At 38.9% G+C, this 24,777-nt stretch overlaps 5 protein-coding genes across 5 annotated transcripts; 1 reads left to right on the top strand and 4 right to left on the bottom strand.

Annotated features, from left to right (window-relative positions):
- Nucleotides 1-3,862: 3,862 nt before the first annotated feature.
- LOC141654942 (uncharacterized) lies at nt 3,863-4,480 on the bottom strand. The gene has a single exon (XM_074462050.1). It carries the CDS (start codon nt 4,478-4,480, stop codon nt 3,863-3,865), a length of 618 nt encoding a protein of 205 aa, XP_074318151.1.
- A 509-nt stretch (nt 4,481-4,989) lies between these two features.
- On the bottom strand, nt 4,990-5,775 carry LOC141654943 (uncharacterized). Its single transcript, XM_074462051.1, has one exon. The coding sequence runs from the start codon at nt 5,773-5,775 to the stop codon at nt 4,990-4,992; it is 786 nt and encodes a 261-aa protein (XP_074318152.1).
- Nucleotides 5,776-6,934: 1,159 nt separating this feature from the next.
- Nucleotides 6,935-10,430, bottom strand: LOC141656944 (uncharacterized). The gene is made up of 6 exons (XM_074464037.1): nt 10,104-10,430; nt 8,677-8,794; nt 8,525-8,580; nt 8,007-8,126; nt 7,405-7,521; nt 6,935-7,318 (listed from the first exon to the last, which is right to left on the bottom strand). The coding sequence occupies exons 1-6, from the start codon at nt 10,392-10,394 to the stop codon at nt 7,238-7,240; spliced, it is 783 nt and encodes a 260-aa protein (XP_074320138.1). The 5' UTR covers nt 10,395-10,430; the 3' UTR covers nt 6,935-7,237.
- A 1,677-nt stretch (nt 10,431-12,107) lies between these two features.
- Nucleotides 12,108-13,757, bottom strand: LOC141656950 (uncharacterized). Its single transcript, XM_074464044.1, has 6 exons — nt 13,602-13,757; nt 13,405-13,522; nt 13,258-13,313; nt 12,746-12,865; nt 12,521-12,637; nt 12,108-12,436 (listed from the first exon to the last, which is right to left on the bottom strand). The coding sequence occupies exons 2-6, from the start codon at nt 13,412-13,414 to the stop codon at nt 12,350-12,352; spliced, it is 390 nt and encodes a 129-aa protein (XP_074320145.1). The 5' UTR covers nt 13,415-13,522; nt 13,602-13,757; the 3' UTR covers nt 12,108-12,349.
- Nucleotides 13,758-20,588: 6,831 nt separating this feature from the next.
- LOC141656934 (zinc-finger homeodomain protein 11-like) lies at nt 20,589-21,731 on the top strand. The gene has a single exon (XM_074464024.1). The coding sequence runs from the start codon at nt 20,965-20,967 to the stop codon at nt 21,532-21,534; it is 570 nt and encodes a 189-aa protein (XP_074320125.1). The 5' UTR covers nt 20,589-20,964; the 3' UTR covers nt 21,535-21,731.
- The last annotated feature ends 3,046 nt before the right edge of the window (nt 21,732-24,777 follow it).

Consider the following 24,777-nt stretch of genomic DNA (forward strand, 5'->3'; position numbering starts at 1 on the left):
CAAGAGCAATACGAAGTATATACACCTTTTGTCCTAGAAGTAGCAATCGGGTCACCCAAGTCGGTTATGGTTCGAGTTAAAGCAAACCGGGTCACATCTGTATCGGGTAAACAAGTAGGTTAAAGCGGGTTGGGTTAAAATGGGTTGGGGTTCGTGTTGGGTCATTGTTTGATCGGGTCATATTCGAGTGACAAGTTGGGTCGGATTTAGTTATGGTCACTATCTGGTCAATTATTTACCTATTCCATTTTATGGTATCACATTCATTCAAACACCAATTCTCATCGAAAACGGACACTTTTCGTCTCAAGTTGGAGATGAGCTAAATGTGACCCATTGGAGACGAAAATGTAACCATTTTTTTTTTGTTTGAAGTCCCACAAAGTGGGAGAAAATCATATTAAACAAGAATTCAACTCAAAGTTTACATCAAGATTCGGAAGGTCACCTTCCCATAATCTCCTACCCGACCAGAGTCCCGGAAAATGCGCTAATGCATGAGCTACCTTAGTACAATTCCGATTAACAAAACGCCAAATAATATTGTCAAGGTTTCGGCACAAACTTCTAATCTCGTCTACGATCAGATATAAGCTGCTTCGACCCGTCTTCCCCTCGCGTAGAATATCAATCACATTCTTGCAATCGCTTTCCATGATTAGCCGTCTGCATCCCCTCCGCACTGCCTCCTTCAAGCCCTCAAGAAGAGCCTCTGCCTCCTCCACCTCGTTGACCTCGTGCAGGTACGACCATGGCCCACACTACCTCCTCCTCTCGACCTCTGCACACCACGCCCAAGCCAATTCCCCTCCCTTCTTTAACCCCCGCATCACAGCATATCACCTCCCACTCATCAGCTATCCGGTCCCTGCAATCCTCCTCCCTCGCCTGTCTCTTCCTTATAATGCCACCAGTGTCGCCATTTCGTCTCTCCTCTCCACCATCCATTTCTGCCCGAATCTCCTCCACCCTTCTAATAACATCCCTCACCTCAACCCTCCTCCCGTCAAAAATCCATTTGTTCCTCGCCTCCCAAATCGCCCAACACCCCAACATGATACTCCGCCTCTCCTCCATCCCGCACTCCCTCCACATATCCTCCACCCACTCCCTCACCCTCTCATGCCCAGCTTCCTTCTTAGTCTCCACCCCCAACCCATCCCAAATTCCCCCCACCCAACCACACCCTTTAACAAGATGAAGACAAGTCTCCATCTCGCTATGACAAATCGGACATCCGACATCCAGGCTACGGGTTCGGCGAGCTATATTTTCTTTCGTTGGGATGGCCTCAGAGCACAATTGCCAGAAAAAATTCTTGGCCCGCGGTAAAACATTTGAGCCCCACACCCCCTTCCACAGCCACTTGGTATTCGCCCAGTCAGACGGTCCATGTTCATTCACCTCCCCATTCATAAGAGCACGATAGGCCGATCGAACCGTATATCTACCATCCTTTTCAAGCGCCCAGCTCCAAATGTCATCCTCAGCTAACCCACTAATCCGCATATTAAGCACAACTTCTTGTTCGAAAGGTAGTAGAGTAGCTCGCACCTTGCTCGAATCCCAGCTCCTCCCATCTGCTTGTATCAAGTCCGCAACTCTCATATCCTCGCTACCAGCTACTCTAGGTGATATAACCATCCTCGAATTTGACCCCTTAAGCCAAGGATCACCCCAAATCTTCGTGCCTTGTCCATTCCCAATTCTCCTAATACCACCCTTCCTCACCACCGCCCTAGCTTCCCATATACCCTTCCACGTAAAGCTCGGGTTTCTCCCAAGTTCAGCATTCATAAAAGCTTTCCCTCTATAATACTTCGCTCTTAGAACCCTCGCAAGCAAGCTATCCGTTTCCGTAGTCAGTCTCCATACCTGCTTTCCCAACAACGCCATATTGAACTTTTGAAAATCTCTAAACCCGAGACCACCCAAGCTCTTCGGTTTGCATAATTTGCGCCATGCCACCCAAGAAATCTTCCTCCTATCCCCATTCGAACCCCACCAAAATTTTGAGACCATCGATCGAAGCTCTTCACAAAAGTTGCTAGGTAATTTGAAGACACTCATTGCATAAGTAGAGAGTGATTGAGCAACAGCCTTTATCAGAATTTCTCTACTCGCCTTCGACAACAACAACCCCCGCCACCCTTGCAATCTCTTGCTTAGCTTATCCCTCAACAGACTCGTTATCGCGCTCTTGGAATGTCCAACGACCGTGGGCAATCCTAGATATTTGCCCGGATTGTCCACAGCCCGCACCCCCAACTCCCCCACCAGCACGCCCTTTCTCTCTTCAGCTACACAACGACTAAAAGAAGCCGTTGTTTTGTCGAAGTTAACCATCTGCCCCGAAGCTCTTTCGTAATCCGTGAGAATCCCCTTAACCACCCGGACCTCATCAACATTTGCTCTCATAAAGAATAGGCTATCATCCGCGAACAAAAGGTGCGAAATCACAGGTGCCTCCACAGCAATTCTGATCCCGTGTAGCACATTATTTTCGGTAGCCCTCCTCATCAGACTCGATAGCACCTCGGCACATAGTAAATAAATACGGCGAAAGGGGGTCACCTTGTCTGAGGCCCCTTTCTGGCACAAATTCCCGAGAAGGCTTCCCATTTATAAGGACCGCAAAGGAGACCGTCGTAACACACATCATGACCCTATTAATCCAATCTGGATCAAATCCCATCCGGTGTAAGACCCTTTCCAAAAAGACCCATTCAACCCTATCATAAGCCTTCGCCATATCAAGCTTAAGGGCCATATGTCCCTCTCCAGTTCGAGTATTCTTCATGTGATGGAACATCTCAAAGGCAATTAAAATGTTATCAGTGATTAATCTTCCCGGCGTAAAAGCACTTTGGTTTTCCGACACCACATCCCCTAGAAATTGTTTAAGCCTATTAGCAAGAACCTTCGAAACCAGTTTGTAAACTACATTGCACAGGCTAATAGGCCTAAATTCCCCCATTTTACTCGGACTTTTCACTTTCGGGATCAATACAATAAAAGTCTTATTGCTTCCTGGTGGTAAAGGCTCGCCCCGTAAAACTCGTAACACAGAATTTATCACAACAGGCCCTACAATATGCCAATACGTTTGATAAAAGAGCACGTTCATACCGTCCGGGCCCGGAGCTTTTAACGGGTGCATTTGCTCCAACGCTGCTATCACTTCTTCTTCCATGTAATCTGCTCTTAATATCGCATTCATATTCTCAGAAACTCGGCCAGCCACGCCATCTAGGACCTCGTCAAAATGAGCCGGAGCACCTGTTCGAAACAAATTGGTAAAATAATCGCACGCCACTTGCTCTATTTGCACAGGTCCTTCCCGACACCTTCCATCATCATCAACAAGTTTCACGATAGTATTTTTCTCCCTCCTTTTCGTAGCCTGCTTATGAAAGAATTTCGTGTTTCTATCCCCTTCCTGGAGCCATATAGCGCGAGATCTCTGTCTCCAAAACAATTCTTCCTGGTTAAGCAAATTAGCGATATCTTTGACAAGTTGCTTCCTCTCCCTCACACTCGCTTCATTACGCACTCCTTCATTCAACACAGCTAGCCTTTTCCTCTTCTTCTCGACATCCTTCATTACCTTGCCAATACTAACTCCCTTCCATGCCATCAACTCCTCCCCACACCTCCGAAGCCTATCCAGAATCTCCTCCTCACCATCCCTACCCCAAGCCCTCATGATAGCTTCTTCACACCCATCCTCTCCCACCCAAGCCTGCTCAAAGCGAAAAAGCTTACTGCCCCTACGGTTTCGTTCCTCCCGTGTGAGTTTCAAAAGAATCGGTGCATGGTCCGACCATTCCCGAAGTAGATGGTGGAGTCTCGCATAAGGGAATTAGTCAAACCATGCTTCATTGGCCATCGCTCTATCCAACCGAAATTGTCTATTTGCCAAACCAGCCTGCCCATTATCATAGGTGTAAGCCAACCCTTCAAAGGAAACATCTCTCAAACCACAATCATCAACGACATCCCTGAAGTTGTTCATTTGCCATTGCGCTCTCTCACCCCCAAGCATCTCCGTGGCATAGAGTATTTCATTAAAATCTCCCATACACACCCAAGGCCCATCATAATTCTTACCTAGAATGCGCAAGAGTTCCCACGAGAGGTGCCTATCACTCAAAGCCGGCCAACCATAGAACCCCGTCACCCTCCAAGTTTTATTATCTAAAGTAACATCAAAATCGATATGGTGCACAGACGAAGAACGGAAATTACAAATAACATTATTTTTCCACATAAAAGCAAGACCCCCCGACTGTCCCACACTATCCACTTCCACCCCATCATAATCATTAAAGCATGCCCTAACTCTCCTAAATTCCATACTGCTAAGCTTCGTCTCGCATAAAAAAGCAATAGCAGGGGCATCCCTCCTAAGAAGGTTTCGAAGACCGCCTACTGCATCGGGGTTGCCCAAGCCCCTGCAGTTAAGGCTCAACAGACTCATGATGCCCGGCGGGGCTGAGTCATCTCAACCTCCGCCTCAGGTGAACATACACCCATGATTGTTTTAGACTTCTTCATGACACCACCCTGTCCTGCTTCTCCCGCCTCCCTCCCCCTCTTTTCATGTACAACCGGGTTACTGCTAGACACAGCACCACCTGTGTTCTCCCTGTTGATTCTTGTCCATTTGCCGCCCTCCTTACTAGCCTGCTTGATCCCTTTACCCACCCCTTTCAGAGTTTCATCCGCACCCCCATTCACCCTTCCCTCCCCCTGGTTCACCCCCATAGGACGTTCAACAGCCTCCTCCTCAGCTCCTCTGGGTTCCATCTGTCCCGACCCTCCTCCCCCAACTGGTCCATCGTCTTCCATCCTCACCAGGCCACTAGAAGCAACCTGCTCATGAACAGTACCCCCACTCCTTTCCTCCACCTGTTTGTTCTTTGTTTTATATGTTACTGCTATGCTTTGAAGTCGGTGGATCATTCGTTCCATATATTCCTCAGCTCGTTATTTCTCCTCCCTATCAAACACAGCATCTAAGGAACGTGCCACATTCGATCCCGTATTCACTGCCGTCTTCAAAACCTTCCATGGTGAAGCCCTAAGACTTTCATCGTACCTTAGCTCCCCCTCCTCATAAGGTCCCTCCTCGCAATCCTTCTCGCCATGTCCGAGTATACCACAACCATAACAATACGTGGGCAATTTCTCGTATTTAACCTTGAAAGATACAACCTTCAAATTCGGCATTCTGATCTCGACACAGTTCTTCAATGGCCGCCTTACATCATGAAGCACCCTAACCCTAATGGCCCTCTCCATCTCAGGGAACGGAGCTTCATCCACACTTACAAATACACCCAATTGCTTCCCCAAATTCTCTATATTTTTCACATTCGAACGCCCTTTCGCCGGAAGATCATAAATCCTCGCCCAAATGGGTAAAATAAATAAAGGTGTATCAGTCATTCTCCCTTCCTCACACGACGCGTCAAAACACCACACGTATTTATCGAAGTGCCATGGCTGACCTTCGGTAACCCTAGCTTTATCCCGCACATCAGAAAACCTAAATGCGAATATCTTCTCTTTCGCATCCAGAATATTGCCTACTATCTTCCCCTTAGGGTTCCACAGTTTGATCATAGAATCAATGGCAGCCCTAACATTAATCGATTTGGAACTCCATATTTTTCCTACCAGCACCGAACTCGCATTCTCTTTATTCGAATCCTGCCCTAAATCCCAGACAAAAATCTCGCCTTCCCCCTCCATAGAACCCCCTACTACCATCTTATCCTTTCTCCTTGAGTTTTCTCCCATAGCTCAAGAACATAGAACAGAAACCCTAATAGCAACAAACCTTCTCCACTAGAATCGTCTAACAAAAAGAAAGAGGAAAAAGGAACTTACGTACCCAAGCACGCAAGAGCAGCCTTGATCGAAAGGAAGCACGCGAAGATTAACTCAGACAGAGCCTTCCATAGGAAACCCTAGGAAGAGTTGTTCTTGAAATAGTTACTTCATTTTAATTGAAAAAATGTAACCATTTTAATTACAAACTATTATAGTTAGAAAATTGTTCTGATAACTTTTAATCTAAAAATGATAACATTTCGTCTTAAATGGGTCACATTTTACTTAGTTTTTAGCTTGTGACGAAATGTGCCCCGTTCATTTATTTACTTTTTATTTTAGAAATAATTTTCATGCGTAATTTGGTCACCCACAAGCTTATTTGTCCACTTGTCATTTAATATCAATATATGCAAACCATAATTCTCATTTGTGACAAACACTTTTCATCACAAGTCTGTGATCTCTCACAAATTGCAAGTGAGAGAGGGGTTATAACTTTTGAGAGGTCACAAGCTTGTGACGGTCACATGCGAGACCTTTTGTAGTTTTGTTAGATGTTTTCCATCACTTGCTTGGTTTTGTGTCAAAATCAAAGATAAATAAATAGTCGAGACAAAAGAAGTATATTTTATTTTAAGTTTAATTGACATTTTCACGCTAAAACAATTTAGAATGTATTTATTTTATTTTTAAACGATTTAGAGTCTCTCCTAGTAAACGACACATTTGTTTTCCGAGTGACGTGGTTAATTCTTTACGTAGTTATTATAAACTCATGTGTAATTACTCTTAAAATAATAATAAATACTTCGTGGTAAATTAGAGCTATAAAGAGTAACATTATGTTTAAAGGAAACGTAAAGAATTGAGTTGGTTTGAAAGAGTATTCTCTCAATAGTCCAATTCATTCGAGATTACTTCACCGGATTCCGGCTGCCAACAAGGTAAATGGCAAGCAATGAACTTTTATCCGAAGGCGCCCTGTGTTAACACACTAATGTTTTCATGGTTACTCTCCGGAAAATGCCCTCAAATCCAATAGTCATGTCTAACACCGCGGCAGACCACCACGCAAACCCGTCTAAAATTTGCAAACAAGGTAAGAGTAACATAGTTTCAAGGTTCATAGTAACAAGATGGACAAAAAACAGGCATCAACAGTTTAGCACTTCACAACAGGTCACCGTGACCAAAGTGGTAAGCGAGATGGAGTTCATAACCCAAGTAAACGACTCATACCTCACCATGACAAAAACAGCTAACCCACTTCTAGACAATACGATTCACGAGAATACGATCAATTCACAGAGTCAGAAACTCATCATTCACTACTTATTTACACATTGCATTCAACAAGTTTTTCCAGAAGTTAAGACAGATCTTCACTCGTCAAGTTTCAAGCAGTCAGATGTTTCCCCCTGAATTCCTGCAGCTTCTCCCTTGTCACTACCACGCTTCCAGCAGTCACGGTGAATGCCTGCATTAGACGAACACCACTGTCATTATTCGACTGCATTTTGGCAGAGATGATTAAACTATACAAGAAAAAGAAAGGAGGTATACATGTATCTTGCGAGTGCCGTCCTCAGACTTGAGCGCATTGAGAAAGTCCATGACTGCCTCACGGCTGCACAAATCATCTCCTGGGACATCGCCATCAATAGCAAAGAACAGGAAAATCTGTAGGAAAGACACGGAAGATTAGCCAGTTTTCAACTAAACACCCGATGTCAACAGAGGAGTAAGTTGCCGGTGGAAATAGAACAACTTAATTCCTTTAGCTACATCAGGTATAGATGAACTACAGTTTGCATAGTTTGCATATACAGTCTGCAAAAAACCTTCGAGACAGCATTTTAGATCCTAAACAACAAGAAATTGAATATTTAAAAAGATGTCACAGAAAAAGACATGAACACAGTCACACAGTGACACAGCTAACGCAGGACATAACTCGCACAAGTGTTCCGACTTCCAAACATCTACGCAATCTGGTAACAGCTAACAACATCATTTTACTTATTCTCTCCTTAGATGAATAGAGGATTTGTGGATGTGTGGAAGCACAACAAATATACATAAATTCGGGAACATACCAAAAAAAATACAATCATGGATTGACCAAACATAACACCAATCGTAGAAGAATAAAACTTTGAAATTACCTCAGCACAGCGAATACCAGCTGAAGGGTCCAGAGGTAACTCTGAAAGTAATTCCAGAGGATCGTATGGTGCAAATTTGAGAGCAGCATCATCAATCGAGCCAGTGTACCCCTTCCGCACCTTTCAGAAAAGGAAAAATAACAGTCATAGTCAGTCTATAGATAAGATCAGTTTGTTGATCATTAACGCTCTCATATAGTTAGAAGAGTGAAATATACACCAAGTGTTTCGCAACACCAGCACAAATCAGACTAATTAAAGAAACTGGATAGTGCAACTTAGATAATGCAACATATAACAAAGAAGACCTTGTAAGATTGTCCTCTTTTTCAACACGCGTCTAAATTGTGAGCTAAAATAGCTAAAGATCTTAGTATTGTTAAGATGTTTTTTATCGGGTAATTTAAAAGAACGTGAGGGTGCGAGTTACTATTTTAAAGAATAAACAAACAGCAAAACTGCATGAGGAACGTAGTAATATAAGTGAAATGATAGCATCGCATACTCAAAAGACTAACCAGTGAGCGAGAGAAAATCCAGAGACCAAAGTCCTTCATGAAGAATGGAGCAGCATCTACAATCAACAGATTCGTAAATGTAACTATAACCACGTGGTTGATTAGTATGATTACCGACAACAGAGACATAGAAAGTAAAGTGCAGTGGGAACCTTTGAACAGCTTCCTTGTGCGTTCAACAACATTTGAGTCGTCATCAGCAAGAGCCACTCGTGAACCAAGAGCATACAACTTCAGTTGCGCCGTCTTTTGCTCATCAACCTGTAGAAGCTATAAATTGCACAAAATGTAATTATGTAAGACACAAATAAATAATAAACATGTTGAAACAGGTTATATACAAAAAGAGAAACCTTCTACGAATTTCAGAAGATCAGTCACGTTTTACGGTATCGCTCATAGGGATAAACTCATCAAATTAACTTCAAAAACTTCAATAACAAAAAAGAACTTTCTGAGGATGAGTAGCTATAAATTGTGTATGAGCTTTTTTCCGATTCTCCGAACATAAACATAAACAAAAGTTCAAATGAAATAGAACAAATGTTGAAACTTGCAAAAGCTCTTACTGTAACCAAAACTATGATGTAAAATGCTAACTCATTTTTGAACCATTACCTTTCCAAGATCTAAGTTGGTTCAAGTCATTTCCATACGTTTGTTTAAATTACGCGAGAGACATTTTGAACAAACATATATAACTTGGAAACGTTTTCGCAAACCAATTTTTTTTTATTTTTTTTGGAAAGCTTAATCTTGCACAAAACCCACAATTTAGAACCAGTCATTTAACAAAACCTACATTTCAAAATCTAGATCTACATTTACAAAACCCATGTATCAAAAATCAACATATAACCCCATGATCTTGATAAATACTCTACCTTTCCTAGACACTCATTTTAAAACTTCAATTGGTCTTACTTAAACCGTCTTAACTTTAAATCTCTCACAAACCCCTTTTATTCTCCACCTCTATTTCAATCGGGTGTGGGAGCGGTCTTAAGTTAGACGGTCTTAAACAAAAATTGGTGTTTAAACTCAAGCTTCACAAAAATTTATGCTTGCAAATCTACTAGGTACAAAAAGATCACAACTTTCTTGAGAAAAACTAAAACTTTTTGCAAACCCCCATGAAAGAAACTCCAAAAAATACAGTAAATTAAACCCATGACTAAAATTCAGATAATTTGAAACCCTAATTCCTTTACCTACATTATAAACGAATATAATACAGAGTACAATTAGAAACATAATTAATACGAGTAGTAATTAACTAGTAAAAAATTATCCCTAGCATTAAATAACCTATTAAATGTGTTAAAGATTGCAACTTTATGCAAAAAAACCCAACAAAAGTGTTCAAACTCTTCAAAGATTGCAACTTTATGCAAAGTCCATGACTAAAATTCAGATAATTACAGAAAATCTACTGATTTCATGAATGTCATAAACAAGCTCAAATTATAATGTCAGACGGTCCTTTGATGAGTTAAATGCGTTAATATATAAAAGGACCGTCTCACACTGTAAAACGACTTACACAACAAAAATAAACTCAAAGAAGCAATTCAAGTACCTGAAGCCAAACTAAATTGTGGCCATGCAAAGAAGGAAGAGCAGCAAAACGACGAGTCCAGGAAGGAACAGTTCCATAATGAATGGCATTTCTGAGAATTCCATCAGTGATTCTTGCAAAATTAGGGATTTCATTCATGGTGTCATCCATTTTCTTGTAAAATTCATCAGCTGGAAGAGATACGACATTTTTTGAACTGTTTGAAAAATGCAATTTTGTGGTGTTTCTGTTTCCAACATTAGGGAGTAATTTTGGGACAAGTTTGTGTGTTTTGGTCAACAATCTAAACATGATGGCTGATAAATTTCGGGCACTATGCTAGTATGCTACTAGTCCCTAATATATACTCTACTACACACAAGTGATATGTTCCGACCCGTTTTAGGCTTAAACGATAATGTCGTCTTAAGGGAAAATCACTGATTTTAGATAGACGGTCTTTTAATAGGTTTATTGAAAGACAATTTTACAATTCTAAGAAAAAGTGGTACTAAAGGTAATAAAATAGGTACAAATCATGATTAAAGATAAAATAGGTACATTTATTATGTAAATAGATACGAAATTACTATGTACCGATCAACAAGAAAAGGGTCACGAAATACAAATAAAAGGATACAGAAGATTGGTCTTTCAATAACTTATTGAAAAACCGTCTCTCCCAAATTTTAGTGCTGATTTTATTACTCTCGAGTCTGTAGTCGTCCTCCTTTTATTTCAGTTCATATGTTATACATTAGATGTTGTACATCTGATTTTGTAATGAGAAACACAAATTCTTATTTAAAACATCATTGTCTGTGTGTTAAGTATAAGACAGGTCAAGTATTAATATTTTTCTTATTGAAATATAATTTCAATTATGATATTAAAAAGTAACTTTTGCGCAAGTATTATTTTATATTATTTTAGTAATAAATAATACGTAATTATGTTAAAATGTTAAGTAATCATTTTTACCTTTTATAATACGTTATTAATATGTCTTTGATTAACCTAATTTCAAGGTATATTACGTTGTTGTTGTTGTTGTTGTTGTTATTATTATTATAAAGGTAAACTATTTGAAATTTTCAGAGACTTATTTAATTTTATGTTATACCATAATTTTTAATCGTTTAATATTTATTACGTTAGTAATGCAGTAATATTGTGTAGTGAAACCCGTTAATTTGAAACCTGAAACCCAAATTTAGAGTATTTTGTTAAGTGAGAATTTATGTAATTCGTTAATCCTTTATTAATAATAATTAAATTCACTATTTATTAGGGTTTATGTCTAAATCAACTCCTTTTATTTCAAGTGTAAAACAAAAAAGTGTTGTGTCGTAACGTGTCAAGTTGAGTTTAAGTCATTCCTAATACCAAAACGGCAAAAACATAATTTCTAATTACGAACAGAAATTCATGAAGCGAACTAGTAATTACTCCTATACAATAGTGTAAACTAGGAAAATCATCGAAATTCCTATACTAAAAATTCATATATTTCGTTTGATAATTATGATGCTATAAGCTAAAGGTATCCATTTTTACTTGTATGTGTTTTACAATGTGATCTGATGACAATACCGTGTACAACTTGAACATCCCTTGTTGATATCTAGTCCAATAGAAGTGCTAGTTATACTAAGGCTGGATTTTGGAGAAAGTTATCGTTTTCATGGCTTAATCCTGTTGTTGGAACGTTCATGGCGGTCGATATTTACGAGCATGTTAGGCTTAATATTGAAGAAGAGTTTTAGACCTCTGTTTTCATTTTGTTTTTTTTTTTCTGACTGTTGATGAGTTGATGTTACATAAATCTTACAAATATGGTAAATCATACTCCTTTCATGTTTCCGTCTCAATCATTTGTTTACCTTTGATTAAAATTACCTATCACAAATAATATCAAAGTGTTGACACTTACTGGAAAATGCTCTCAGATCCGATATAGTCACGTATAACAGCATGGCGTGGCACGCGCACACGTCTAAAAATTGCAAACAGGTCAAGAGTAACGTAACATAGCTTCATATTAGCAAGATGGACTGAAAACAGCCATTATCAGTTTAGCACGCACTTCGCACTTCACACAAGGTCGTCGTGACCAACCCACGTCCATGACTCATACCTCATCATGACAAAAGCAGCTGAACCCAGTTCTAGACGATACGATTCATACGAATACGATACGATGTGATGTTAAGAGAAACTCATTCACTACTTATTTACAGATTGCATCAGACAAGTTTTTCCAGAAGTTAAGATGTGATGTTTAGATGGTTTCCCCTGAATTCCCACAGCTTCTCCCTGGTCACTACCACGCTTCCAGCCGTCACAGTGAATGTCTGCATTAAACAAACACCACCGTCATTATTGGACTGCGTTTTGGTAGAGATGATTAAACAATACAAGAAAAGGAAGTAGTATACATGTATCTTGCGAGTGCCGTCCTTAGAGTTGAGCGCATTGAGAAAGTTCACGACTGCTTCACGAGTCCACAGATGATCTCCTAGGACATTGCCATCAATAGCAAAGAACAGGAAAATCTGTAGATACAAGGTCGTATATCAACATTTGTAGCACGAGTAAATTCCTATCTATACTCCGTAAGAGCTAACATTTCTATCTATAGAAGAGCAAAACTTCAAAATTACCTCAACACAGCGAATTCCAGCTGATGGGTCCAGAGGTAACTCTGAAAGTAATTCCAGAGGATCGTATGGTGCAAATTTGAGAGCAGCATCATCAATCGAGCCATTGCACCCCTTCTGCACCTTTCAAAAGCGGAAAAATAAGTTGTCATGTTGCTGTTTCATACATTCAGAATGAAACTAACAGTCATGGTCAGTCTACAGATAAGATCAGTTCAGTGATCATTAACACTTTACGGCAAGTGTCAACACCGGCAAAAATCAGACTGACTAAAAGAATCTGGATAGGGCAATTTAGAAAATGCAACACATAACAAAGAAGACCTCGAAAGATTTGAAGCGTCCAAATTGTGAGCTAAAATAGCTAAAAATCTCAGTACTGTAAAGATGCTTTTTATCGGCTAATCTAAAAGAATAAAAGGGTGCGAGTTATCATTGAAAGAATAAACAAACAGCAAAACTGAAAGAGAAAGTCAGTAATGTCAGTGCTAGCATTGCATACTCAAAAGACTAACCAGTGAGCGAGAGAAGATCCAGAGACCAAAGTCCTTCATGAAAAATGGAGCAGCATCTACAATAAATAGATTCATAAACGTAACTATATATAATCACGCGGTTAATCATCAACAACAAAAATATAGAAAGTAAAGTGTACTGTGAACCTTTGAACATCTTCCTTGAGCGTTCAACAACATCTGAGTCGTCATCAGTAAGAGCCACTCGTGAGCCAAGTGAATACAGCTTCAGTTGCGCTGTCTTTTGCTCATCAACCTGTAAAATCTATAAATTGCACAAGATGTAACAATGTAAGACACATAAATAAGAAAAGTGTTGAAATAGGTTATACAGAGAGAACAACCTTCTAGGAATATCTATTAGAGATCCAGATATAACTGAAATTCACAAAATCATTCACGCTTAACGGTATCGCCTATAAGGATAGACTCATCAAATGAACTTCAGAAACTTCAATTACAAACAAGAACTTTCTGAACCTAAACATAAACAAAAGGTCAAATGAAACAGAACACATGTTGATACTTGCAAAAGCTATAACTTTTAACCAAAACTATGATGTAAAATGCCACTCATATCTGAACCACAGCTTTTCCAAGATCTAAGTTGGTTCAAGTCATTTTCATAGGTTTGTTTAAATTATGAGGTGGGAATTTTGAACAAACGTATAAAAATGACTTAGAGACGTTTTCACAACTCAAAAAATGTTTTGGAAAGCTTAATCTTGCACAAAACCCACCAAACCAGTCATTTTTAAAACCTACATTTCAAAATTTCAAAATTTAGATCATTGTTAAAAATCAACATATAACCCCATGATCTTGATAAATACTCTACCTTTTCTAGAAACTAATTTTAAGCTCGGTTGGTCTTCCTTAAGACCGTCTTATGTAACATTAAGACCTCTCACAAGTCAAATCTCCTTTAATTTCCACCCCTATTTTTAATTAATCGGGTGACGATCTTAAGCAGGAATTGGTTTTTAAACTCAAGAAACTCAAAAAAATACAGTAAATTAAACCCATGACTAAAATTCAGATAATTTGAAACCCTAATTTTTTTACCTACATGGCTACATATAAACAAATATAATACAGAACAATTAGAAACATAATTAACAACTAGAAAACCCAACAAATGTGCTAAAAGATTGCAACTTTATGCAAAAACCCAATAAATGTGCCAAGAGATTGCAACTTTATGCAAAATCCATGACTAAATCTCAATTAATTTACAGCAAATAATCCCAATTTCATAAATGTCATAAAAAAACTCAAATTATAATGTCAGACAGTCTTTTGATGAGTTAAATACGTTAATATATAAATGAACCGTCTCACAGTGTAAAACCCGACTTACACAACAAAAATAAATGAAGAGTTAAGAACGATTTAACACCTAAGAGGGGGAGGGGGTGAATTAGGTGTACCTTTTTAAAAAAATTTATTCTTAACTTGGTTAATTAGTTAACTTAAGTAAAGAATATTATAGTACAAGACTTGAGAAACTTAATTGAATGTAAGTTCACAAGAGTCTGACAGATTCTATGTCACGGTATAGGTGATCGTGACACGTAACTTGATTAGGTACAAGCGAGAAATAACAAAGTGGAAGAACGTAAAAGTAAATGAACAAACAAACGACATTTTAAAAATTGGTTCAGCCTCTACTCCGAGGCCTACGTCCAACCGTTATTTTATTGCTTGTTTAGAAATTTACTCAAACTTACTAAACCCCTTACAATGAAAATAACTCGCCAACCTACTCCGGTTGCACTCAAACTTAAAGCTACTCCGCTTCAAGAGTTTATGGGTTCTATCTCAAGGTGTTACAGAATCTTGAATCTCAAGAGTTCACTTAAATGAACATGGAGATTACAATGAAGATCTAACACGAGAATCATGGAACAAACTCATCATGTCACAAGATCTGAATGATACTTGGAGGTTTTCTGACTTTTTCGAAAACAATTTTGAAGACTTAAAATCGGAAAAACGTTTTGCAAATACTTGAAGAACAAAGCTTTCAATGCACAAATGATTTGCAAGGTTTTTACAATAAATGCTTTGGAAGTCTTGAGAAATAAATGTGACTAAGACACTCTATTTATAGTGGATTTAGTCTTAGGTAAGTACACTTTGAAAAATTAAATCCAATATAAAAATGATAGCTTTGAGTGATGGTAAGTGTTAGACTTGTAGGCTTGGGGCTTAAGAAATCAGAAAACTTAAGCTTCTACACTCAACATGTGACAATTTACCGAAATGGCAAAAAGCCTTTCTTACTTTAGAAGTTTGACAAGTCTTCTTTGCCATTTTGGTAAAAGGTGTTTGCACAAATCTAGAGGTTTAGTCAAGTGGGCTTGTGACCCCAAAATTTCAGATTGTTTTCAAGTTTCTGAAAATTCAAATGTTTAAGGTTTAAAATTTGCAAAGTTTTGACACTTAAAAACATTTGGACGAAAACTCCTCCGTATGATAGTACCGAAACCACGACATCAATCATACCGTTGCATGGTTTTGCCATTACTTGACTTAAATAAGAATGTTACACTTACTCTTACATATATCGACTAAGGCTTTGGAAAGTATCATTGTCTTGACTTCTTTGATTGGCTTGATCATCTTGAATCATTGTTGAAAGTCCATTTGATTGCTTCATTCACTAATTATTTCAACTAAGAGCAAACAATCAAATAACAAGGGGACTTGGCATCATCAATCTAATGTGTTCTAACAATAAACTCAAACAAGCTGGCAATTGAACTACCTGAAGCCAAACTAAAGTTTTGCCATGCAAAGAAGGGAGAGCAGCAAAACGACGAGACCAGGAAGGAACAGTTCCCTAATGAATGGCATTTATGATAATTGCATCAGTAAATTTTGCAATATTAGGGATTTCATTCACGGTGTCATCCAACTTCTGGTAAAATTCATCTGGTGGTAGATATGTTTCATTTGTTGAGCAGTTTGAAAACTGTGTTTTTGTGATGTAAACACTGGCAACGAAAGGGAGAAGTTTTGGGACAAGTAAGGGTGTCCCTACCTTGTCCCCCCTATCCGTTTTGTGAGTAGTATTACCCGTCACTTGCTCCGACCCATCTTCAGCAAGACTAACTGTTTTGGTAAACATGATGGTTGCTGCTTATTTTTGGACAACATGCTACCACTTAGAAACATATACTCCTCCTAAACCGGGTAAACGGGTCAATCGGGTCGGGTTAGTATATTTTGAGTTGGGTCATTTCGGATTTGAGTTATTTTCGGGTAAACTAGTATAAAGTTATTTGTGGATGATAATCAGTTTGCAACAAATAAAAGTTCGGGTCCGATTATACTGGGTTGGGTCAATTTGGAATCGTGTCACCTTTGGATCAGGTGTCGGGTCGGGTTATTCAGGTCGGGTCCATTTTGCCAGGTCTACATTCCTCCAAATTCTTGGCTAAGACAGATGTAAAAATAGATCGTCTCAAGAATAAAACGGATTAAATAACACCCACGTGTAGAGTTGTTCATCAGTGCGGGCCAGCTCGGCCCAGTCCGCATCAGGGGGCCAGTTTTTTCTAGCCCAACCAGCCCACGTGCCAGCCCAGCATAGCCACCCCTCTACCCGGGCCGGGCCAATGCCCCAAATTTCCAGCCCAACTCGCTAAAAATTCAGGAAAACACTAAAAAAAGAGGCAATTTTTTACATACGTTTTTTTGGTAAGAAAAGTCGTTTTAGAGTATGTGAAAGAGTAAAAACCGTACATATGAAAAAATAGAACTCTAATTTTTTGTGAGAGGAAATGGATGAAATGGAATGAATAGGATGTTAACCGGATTCGTTAATATCGACGACGTTTTAGTAAACGTCGACGACGTTTTTCAAAAAAAAGACGACCTTGCCCCTGCTATCTCACTTCACCATTTCTCTCTATTCTCTCTAACTCAAAACTCAACTTCACCAACATTCAACTTCCACCAACATTCAATCCATTCGCCCACCACCACTACCACACCCCCGCCGCTTCTACCACCATTGCCCTGCCGCCGACACCCTGACCTGCCGCCGACACCACTCACCTGCCGCCGGTGACAAAGGTATGTGTTTTTTTTTTTTTTTTTTTTTTGTTAAATTAGTTTAGAAATTGAAATTAAATAGTTTCTTTCCTTTATTGTTATTGTAAATCGATTAAATTGATTGGATTTTGTTTTAGAATTGAATTAGTTAGTAAATTAGGTTATGTGTTAGCTTTTTATTAAAATTAATTGAATTAGTTTAGAATTTGTTAGTTTTTCTATTAAAATTCATGTTAATTAGTTGTTATTATGTAAATTTTGGTATTGTTATATGTTGTTTGCGAAATATAGTTGATTGTGATTGATTTTTGAGTCGAAATTTGTTGTTGTTAATCGGATTGGGAGTTAATTTGAACGGTTTTAAGGGCGAAACCACGGCCAAACGTTGGAAATGGTTGTTGGCCGTGGGTTTAACGTTGGAAAGCAACGTTCCTCTGTGGGCTGAACGTGGGAATTGCATGTTTGGCTGCGGTCAAACGTTTAATTCTCACGTTTGACCGTGGTCAAACGTTGGAAATAATTGTTTGGCCGTGGTCAAACATCCAATTTCATTGTTTGGCCGCGGTAAAAAAAAAAAAATGTTTGCCCGCGGTAAAACAAAAAAAAAATGTTTGCCCGCTGTAAAAAAAAAAAAATGTTTAGCCACCGTTAACTAAGGGATTTTTTTGTTCAACCGCGGTCAAAGAAGGGGTTTGTTTTGTTAGTCCGCGGTAAATTAATTTTTTTTTAAAAAACCGTGTTTTATGCTATTATTTGCCGATTTTTGTTACTTTATATGATATTTAGTCGATTAACGTGTTTTCTAACAACTTCCAATTTCCTAATGCAGATGGCAGATCGAAATGAGAGAGGAAAGACAATCATGAATGCTCCGCCTCCGCCTAACATACACGACCGTACCGCTGGGCGTTATGTTACGGGCTCTAAGCGTCGTTTGCGAGTTAAGCAGGCCCACAAGCAGCCACCCCCACTTCGAGAGACGTCTGGAATGGTTATGATGCCTACTCCCGGTCACGTCGTTAGCGAGTCGGAGGAGGCGAGGTCTCGGGAGGTTCTTTGGTAGTTACCAAAGCATGATAGAGAGGGAGTTTGTCGGATGACGGTTGGGAGGAGGAGGAGGACGCTGGAGAGTATGTGGTCCAACCGAACCCGGCACCGCCGAGAGTGTTGAGTCTGAAGTTGGGCCGGGATAGTAGAGGACGTTATTCGAGTGTTAGAGAGTCCTCTAGCACCGATAGGTCGAGGAGGCAGGTTGTTTACCTAGGGAACGAGCATGACTCGTTACGGGCTTACCTCTTGATGTTACTGGGTCATACTCTTTTCATGGATAAGAGTGGTGATAGGGTGTCCGCTCAGTTGTTGCCCTTGTTTGATAGTCTTGAGCGGGTTGGTTCATATGCTTGGGGTGCGGCTTGTTTGGCTTGCTTGTTTTGCATTGACTGCTTTGTTCACATGCCATCTACACAACAAATGCTCAGCCCGGGGAAATACTTGCTCAAGAGCGCTGATCAAACCCAATTCCCGGTCGGTGACAAATACAGCAGGGGACGCAACTCCGGTGGCATGTAAAATCGCAGCTAACTTTCTCAACAGCCACTTGTAATTCACGTCGACTCGGAAGGAATCATCGCACATGCAATTAAGAAGGACGATCCCGTGGGTGTCACACCAACCATCTCAATGAGTGGATTCTGGTAAATGTTGGTTTTATAAGTCGAATCCATGAGGACCACATAAGGATAAGCTCGAAACAACTTAATCGCTTCAGGATGAGCCATGAAAATGTGAGTCAACTCTTTTGACTCCTCGGAATCAATCTCGTAGAAGTGGACGTATTTCGCTGCCACCGCTAGAGCCAACATTTGCTGAGCGGTGTTTCTTTCACCCATTTCTTCTTTCTTAATTTTCCTTGTTTCATTATACAGTTGGGTGCTGACGGTTGAGGTTTATCGGGAGATCTCAAATGAAGACCATTTTTAATATCCCACGGTTGAACCCCGGCCAATGTTTGTTGCCTAACATATGCCTTCTCTTCCGCGTCCAATCCCGCAAAGTGCCGATCCCCGTCCTTATAAACGGCTACGTTGTGGTTGTGTAGTCCACCACCCTCAGAGGTTAGAATGTTCCACACCACCGTCTCTTTATCATTTTTAGACACGAAATTTTGAACGACACGAATACGAAACTTGCATGAACACTTCTGCGACCTCCTTGGCTTTTCAAGATCGTCCGTTTCTTTTGGTTTACCATGTCTTTTACATCGAAAATAACTTGCCAACAACCCGTTCTTTTTCCTATTTTTATCTCCGTTATTTGCTTTAACCAAAGCAAACCCATTCTCGAATGCGATTTTCTGAGCCCAATTGAAAGCTTCGTCACGCGTTTCGAAATCTATAGTAGTCTCGAACAACGGGTTGTAATCAATTGGATTATCGCCAAAATCCTCCCACGATTCCTGTTACAAGCAATAACGACTATAGTAAGACAATAAAAAGGAATCATATACTACATAAATTGCGTAAAACGAAAGAAAAACATGTAAAAACGACTTATTCATGCCTAAAACACGAGACCCAACAAACGACCGCGGTCAAACATTACTTTCTATCGATCAACCGCGGACGAACAACGAAAACCAACTTTAATCCACGGCCAAACAATGAAAATCAACATTTGACCACGGCCAAACAATGAAAATCAACATTTGACCATGGCCAAACAATGAAATCCAACGTTTGACCACGGCCAAACATTGAATTCCAACGTTTGACCACGGCCAAACATTGGAATCCAACGTTTGACCACGGCCAAACATTGGAATCCAACGTTGGACCATGGCCAAACGTGGAATTCCATTGTTTGGTCCGTGGCAAACGTTGGTTTCCAACGTTTGGGCCGTGGTCTGAACGTTGGTTTCCAACTTTGGCCATGGTTCATCTTTCGGGGGACATTTTTCAGATTACGCAACAAATTCAAACATTCCCTACTACTAAGTTAATACGTCAATTAATTCAACTATCGAATAGAATGAACGATGCGCAAAAAAAAATTGAAAAATTAAGCAAATGATTAAGTTGTTTACGTACCGTTGAATCGAGATTAGACATATTGTTAATTGTTGTTGTTGTTGTTGTTTGTTTTGAATTTAGTTGAGTTTGAGAGAATTTTTTTTAGAGAGATAAAGTCATAAGGGCAGTCATCGTCTTTTTTATGAAAAACGTCGTCGATATTTACTAAAACGTCGTCGATATAAATCAGCCCCCTTTCTTAATTATAGCAAACACTCTTTTACATTTAAGAAAAAAAGTCAGAAAACGAGAGTTAACCGAAGCATGTGGTTAAGTAAGAGTAGCACATGGATTTTATCATCATCACTAGTGATATGACATCGTAAAGACTCAAGAGTACAGTTCATCACTCTCTCTTCCAGTGTCTTGATTGTCTCCTTACCCTATTCCTCATCATCCTCATATATCAGCCTAAATTAGTACAATTTCTCTTTTGTGACGGAAAGTACCCGTCACAGGGGAAACTTAATGTTAAATTAGACACATACCAAACTGTTTTCCCCTTTAAATTCAGTTAACATTTGCCACAAATTTTATGGATATTAAAAGAATCTTGACATAAAAGAGAGTTTGGAAAATGCATATTACAATCACAACTAAGACTACTAATGGCGTGTTAAAGCGTCACAAGCCATACAACGATCATCATGTAATTGTAGCTGCTGCTTCTGTGTTGTATAAAGAATGCCTGAAGAACCACGCAGCCAGCATGGGCAGACATTTGGTAGATGGTTGCGGCGAGTTTATGCCATCACTGACGGCGACAGTGACAGACCCAACCTCGATCAGGTGCGAGGCTTGCGGGTGTCACCGCAATTTCCACAGATGTGAGTACAGTCCACAGCACCGTCATTACCCGGTGGAAGCACGCCGTAAGCGGTTCAGAACAAAATTCAGCAAAGAACAGAAGGAGAAGATGATGGAATTTGCGGTGAAAGTTGGGTGGAAAGTACAAAAGTGCAAGCAAGAATTAGTAAGTGTATTTTGTAAGGAAATAGGAGTTGAAACAGGAGTTTTCAAGGTATGGATGCACAATAACAAGCACACTTTTATTGTCAAGAGATCTGGAAATACTAATTATGAAAATAGCAGCAGCAACAACAACAACAACAACAGCCACACCAATGCTTCTTCATCTTCCTCTTAATTCTTAATGGCTAATTAAATTAGTTAAATTAATCTCTCTTTTGAATTGGAGAATGAAAGCAATCTTTTTTATTTCACCAAAGGAATGTTTAATTATCACTTTATAAGAGAATGAAAGTTTAATTTTACGTCTTTGATAATAATAAAAACTAGTTTTAAACCCGTGCTAAATTGCACGGGTATGTATTTGGGCCGATATTAATGTTTTTGGATGTTTTTTTTTTTTTTTTGCATTTCTATTATACTTATCTAGTTGGTCTAAATCAGTGATCTACATAATTAATGTTTAAACTTGTTACAAATACGTGTTCACATGCAATGGTTTAAGAGGAAGTAACAAAGGATTTTTTTAAAATAAATATATCGTACTATCTAGTTTTTAAAAATTATGCATGTAATTTATTCGCATTATATGTAATTCAATCCCATAATTAAATGTAATTCCTTCTCGTAATTATGTAATTTTATTATTATTATTATTTTTTAAAAAAATTAGGTAATTCATTTATTTGTAATTAATTTTATTTATTCCGATTTGTAATTCATTCCACTTATATGCCATTAATTTCTTTTATTCGGAATGTATAAAATTATTTCATAGTATTTGTTCTAAGACGGAATTTATCGCATGTTTGAAAAGACGGAAATCTGAAGAAATAAATACATTGCACACTCACGGGTCCCACCATAACATGAATTTCCAAAAAAAAAAACCTGCATTAATGACGTGGCGCGCTGCGGATTGAGTATTGTCTTTTGTATTAATATAGATAAGATTTCCCAAGAAATTTGTCAAATATTGCGAATTGACTTAATTAATAACGCATAAACTATCACCTTTTACAATTAACTTTGAGATTATTAAATATTTAGCTGTTAAAATGTCTTCTTTAATGCTAGGGCTTCTATGACAAGAATGTTGTTAGATCCGCATTTTTTTGCTCCTAACAAAACGATTTTACCATTATGATCTTTTATACAGTATCCTAAAGAAGCTTTATTCCCAATTATTTTCGATCCGTCAAAATTTAAATTTAAAAAACCATTTATAGATTTTCACACCAGACTCTGTCACATGCTATCACAGATTGGTTCTTTCTAAGAAAAAAATGAGTACTAATAGTTAATAAATTTTATAATTAAGTCATTTATTTATATTTTTTTCCTACGAAATTTAAAACAATAGTCAGTACAATAAAATAAAATAAGATTCCAAACTCTGTCACATGCTATCATATATTGGCTACGACAAAGCAAGATGCGATTAGATTGGTATGGATAATAAGAGAGACAATTTAATTTGGAGAATAGCTTCTGTAGTTGTAGTAATACTGACACATATAGATCAAAATTGACGTAAACCGTCTCTTGCTTTATGAAGGCCCATGCATAAACCTAACCTTTTGAGTTTTTGATCCCATGTATATGCAAACATCCGAGCATAAAGTAGTTTTAACAAATTGACCTCCACCAAAACGAGATTTCCCCACAACTAAAACGTGCCAAATATTCCGACAGTTGCTATTCATCATGGACAATGGAGTGAACCTAACTTGTAAATTGTAATCAATTATTTTTCATGGCAATTCGTCTTGCTTTAAACAGGCTATTTTGATCTGAAGTAATAATACGAGATTTCGTAATCATTTTACAATAAATATGAGATCATTGTTAAAAAAACAAGTTACCATAAGCGATAACAATGACTATATTATTGTACTTTTGTTTAACCATACAATGATCGCATATGTTTGACACAAGTTTCAAATGAAAAGTAACGTATGAAATAAAAACTTGTGTTTTGATAGAACGTGACAACCAACCAAATTTCATAGCGAATGAACAAACACGACACTTAGAAATTTATACGGAATGTCTTACCAAAAATGTGTGGCAATGGTAATATTTTGACCACTAAAACTAGCCATGTAACTAGATATATAGTATAAAAAATAGGAAAATGAGATGGCGACACCGGGTGTTACTCAAATTGAGCGATACCCGGGACATTATTGTAATTTACTTAGGTATTTTGCTTCCCCTCCATAAAAATTCAAATTTCAAACTAATTAGTGTTAAAGGGCAATTTAGGAACTTAAGATTAATTAAATATTGTGAAAATTGTTAATTACCACCTACTATTTACCGTATTTTACAAATTACCACATTGTATTTCGTTTATTACTAATAACCACCTATATTAGACGGTATATATCCCATCTACCACCGTATTTCATTCCCGATCATCATTCAAATAACTTCTCGACTCATTAAGTGAATAAACCGCAAAAAGACCAAAACACCCTTAATTTTATTCACTCCAAAAACTCACTGCCATCTAATTAAGAGAGAAACCAAAATCAAACACTCTAAATCCACAACTACAATCAAAATCAAATTATTTTTTGCGAGTAATCAAGATCCAACAACCAAAATTGTAAGGACCTTTATCTGTAAAGAGAATCACATACGTTCATCATCATTCATCAATCTTATTCAATCTCCATGAGGAATTAATATGTTGTTGTTATTACTCTATCCACATTATATAACATGATAATTATCCTCTTTCTTCCTCTTGTGCACCCATACATCATCCCTCCCACCATCTCTGTTGGAAATATAGGGGCTTTTATTGCCTTTGGAGTGTTTCCAATTGTCCCACATTGGTGAGGAAAAGGAAGTTTTATGGGTTTATATATACCCACCCTCCTTACCATATCACTAGTGGGTCATGGGAGGCTTTTGTGGAAGCTTTGCGAGGTGCTTAATTCAGCTCGCACACGTGCCCGTGCCCGAGCCCGGCCCGACCCGACCCGGATCCGGATCCGTGATTCGGGATTTGGGATTTGGGATTTGGCAATCGCCTGCGGCGGGCTGTGCCTCAAATCCGAGTTAGTGGGAGAAAGACTCTCCCAGCCCAATTCATGACTCTTTTTGGGCCAAAACCGACTCCTGAAACTGTGCCTCAAATCCGAGTTAGTGGGAGAAAGACTCTCCCCACTAACAGTCAGGTTGACTGACTAATTCAACACAACTAACAACAATAAAAACAGCCCAATTCATGACTCGGCTCCGGCCCAAAAAGATAGGCACAGCCCGCCGCAGGCGATTGCCAAATCCCGAATCACGAATCCGGATCCGGGCCGGGCCGGGCTCGGGCACGCGCGCGCGCGCGTGTGCGAGCTGAATTAAGCACCTCGCAAAGCTTCCACAAAAGCCTCCCATGACCCACTAGTGATAT

Source organism: Silene latifolia, chromosome 5 (genome assembly GCF_048544455.1).
Source record: "Silene latifolia isolate original U9 population chromosome 5, ASM4854445v1, whole genome shotgun sequence".
Lineage (NCBI taxonomy): Eukaryota > Viridiplantae > Streptophyta > Magnoliopsida > Caryophyllales > Caryophyllaceae > Silene > Silene latifolia.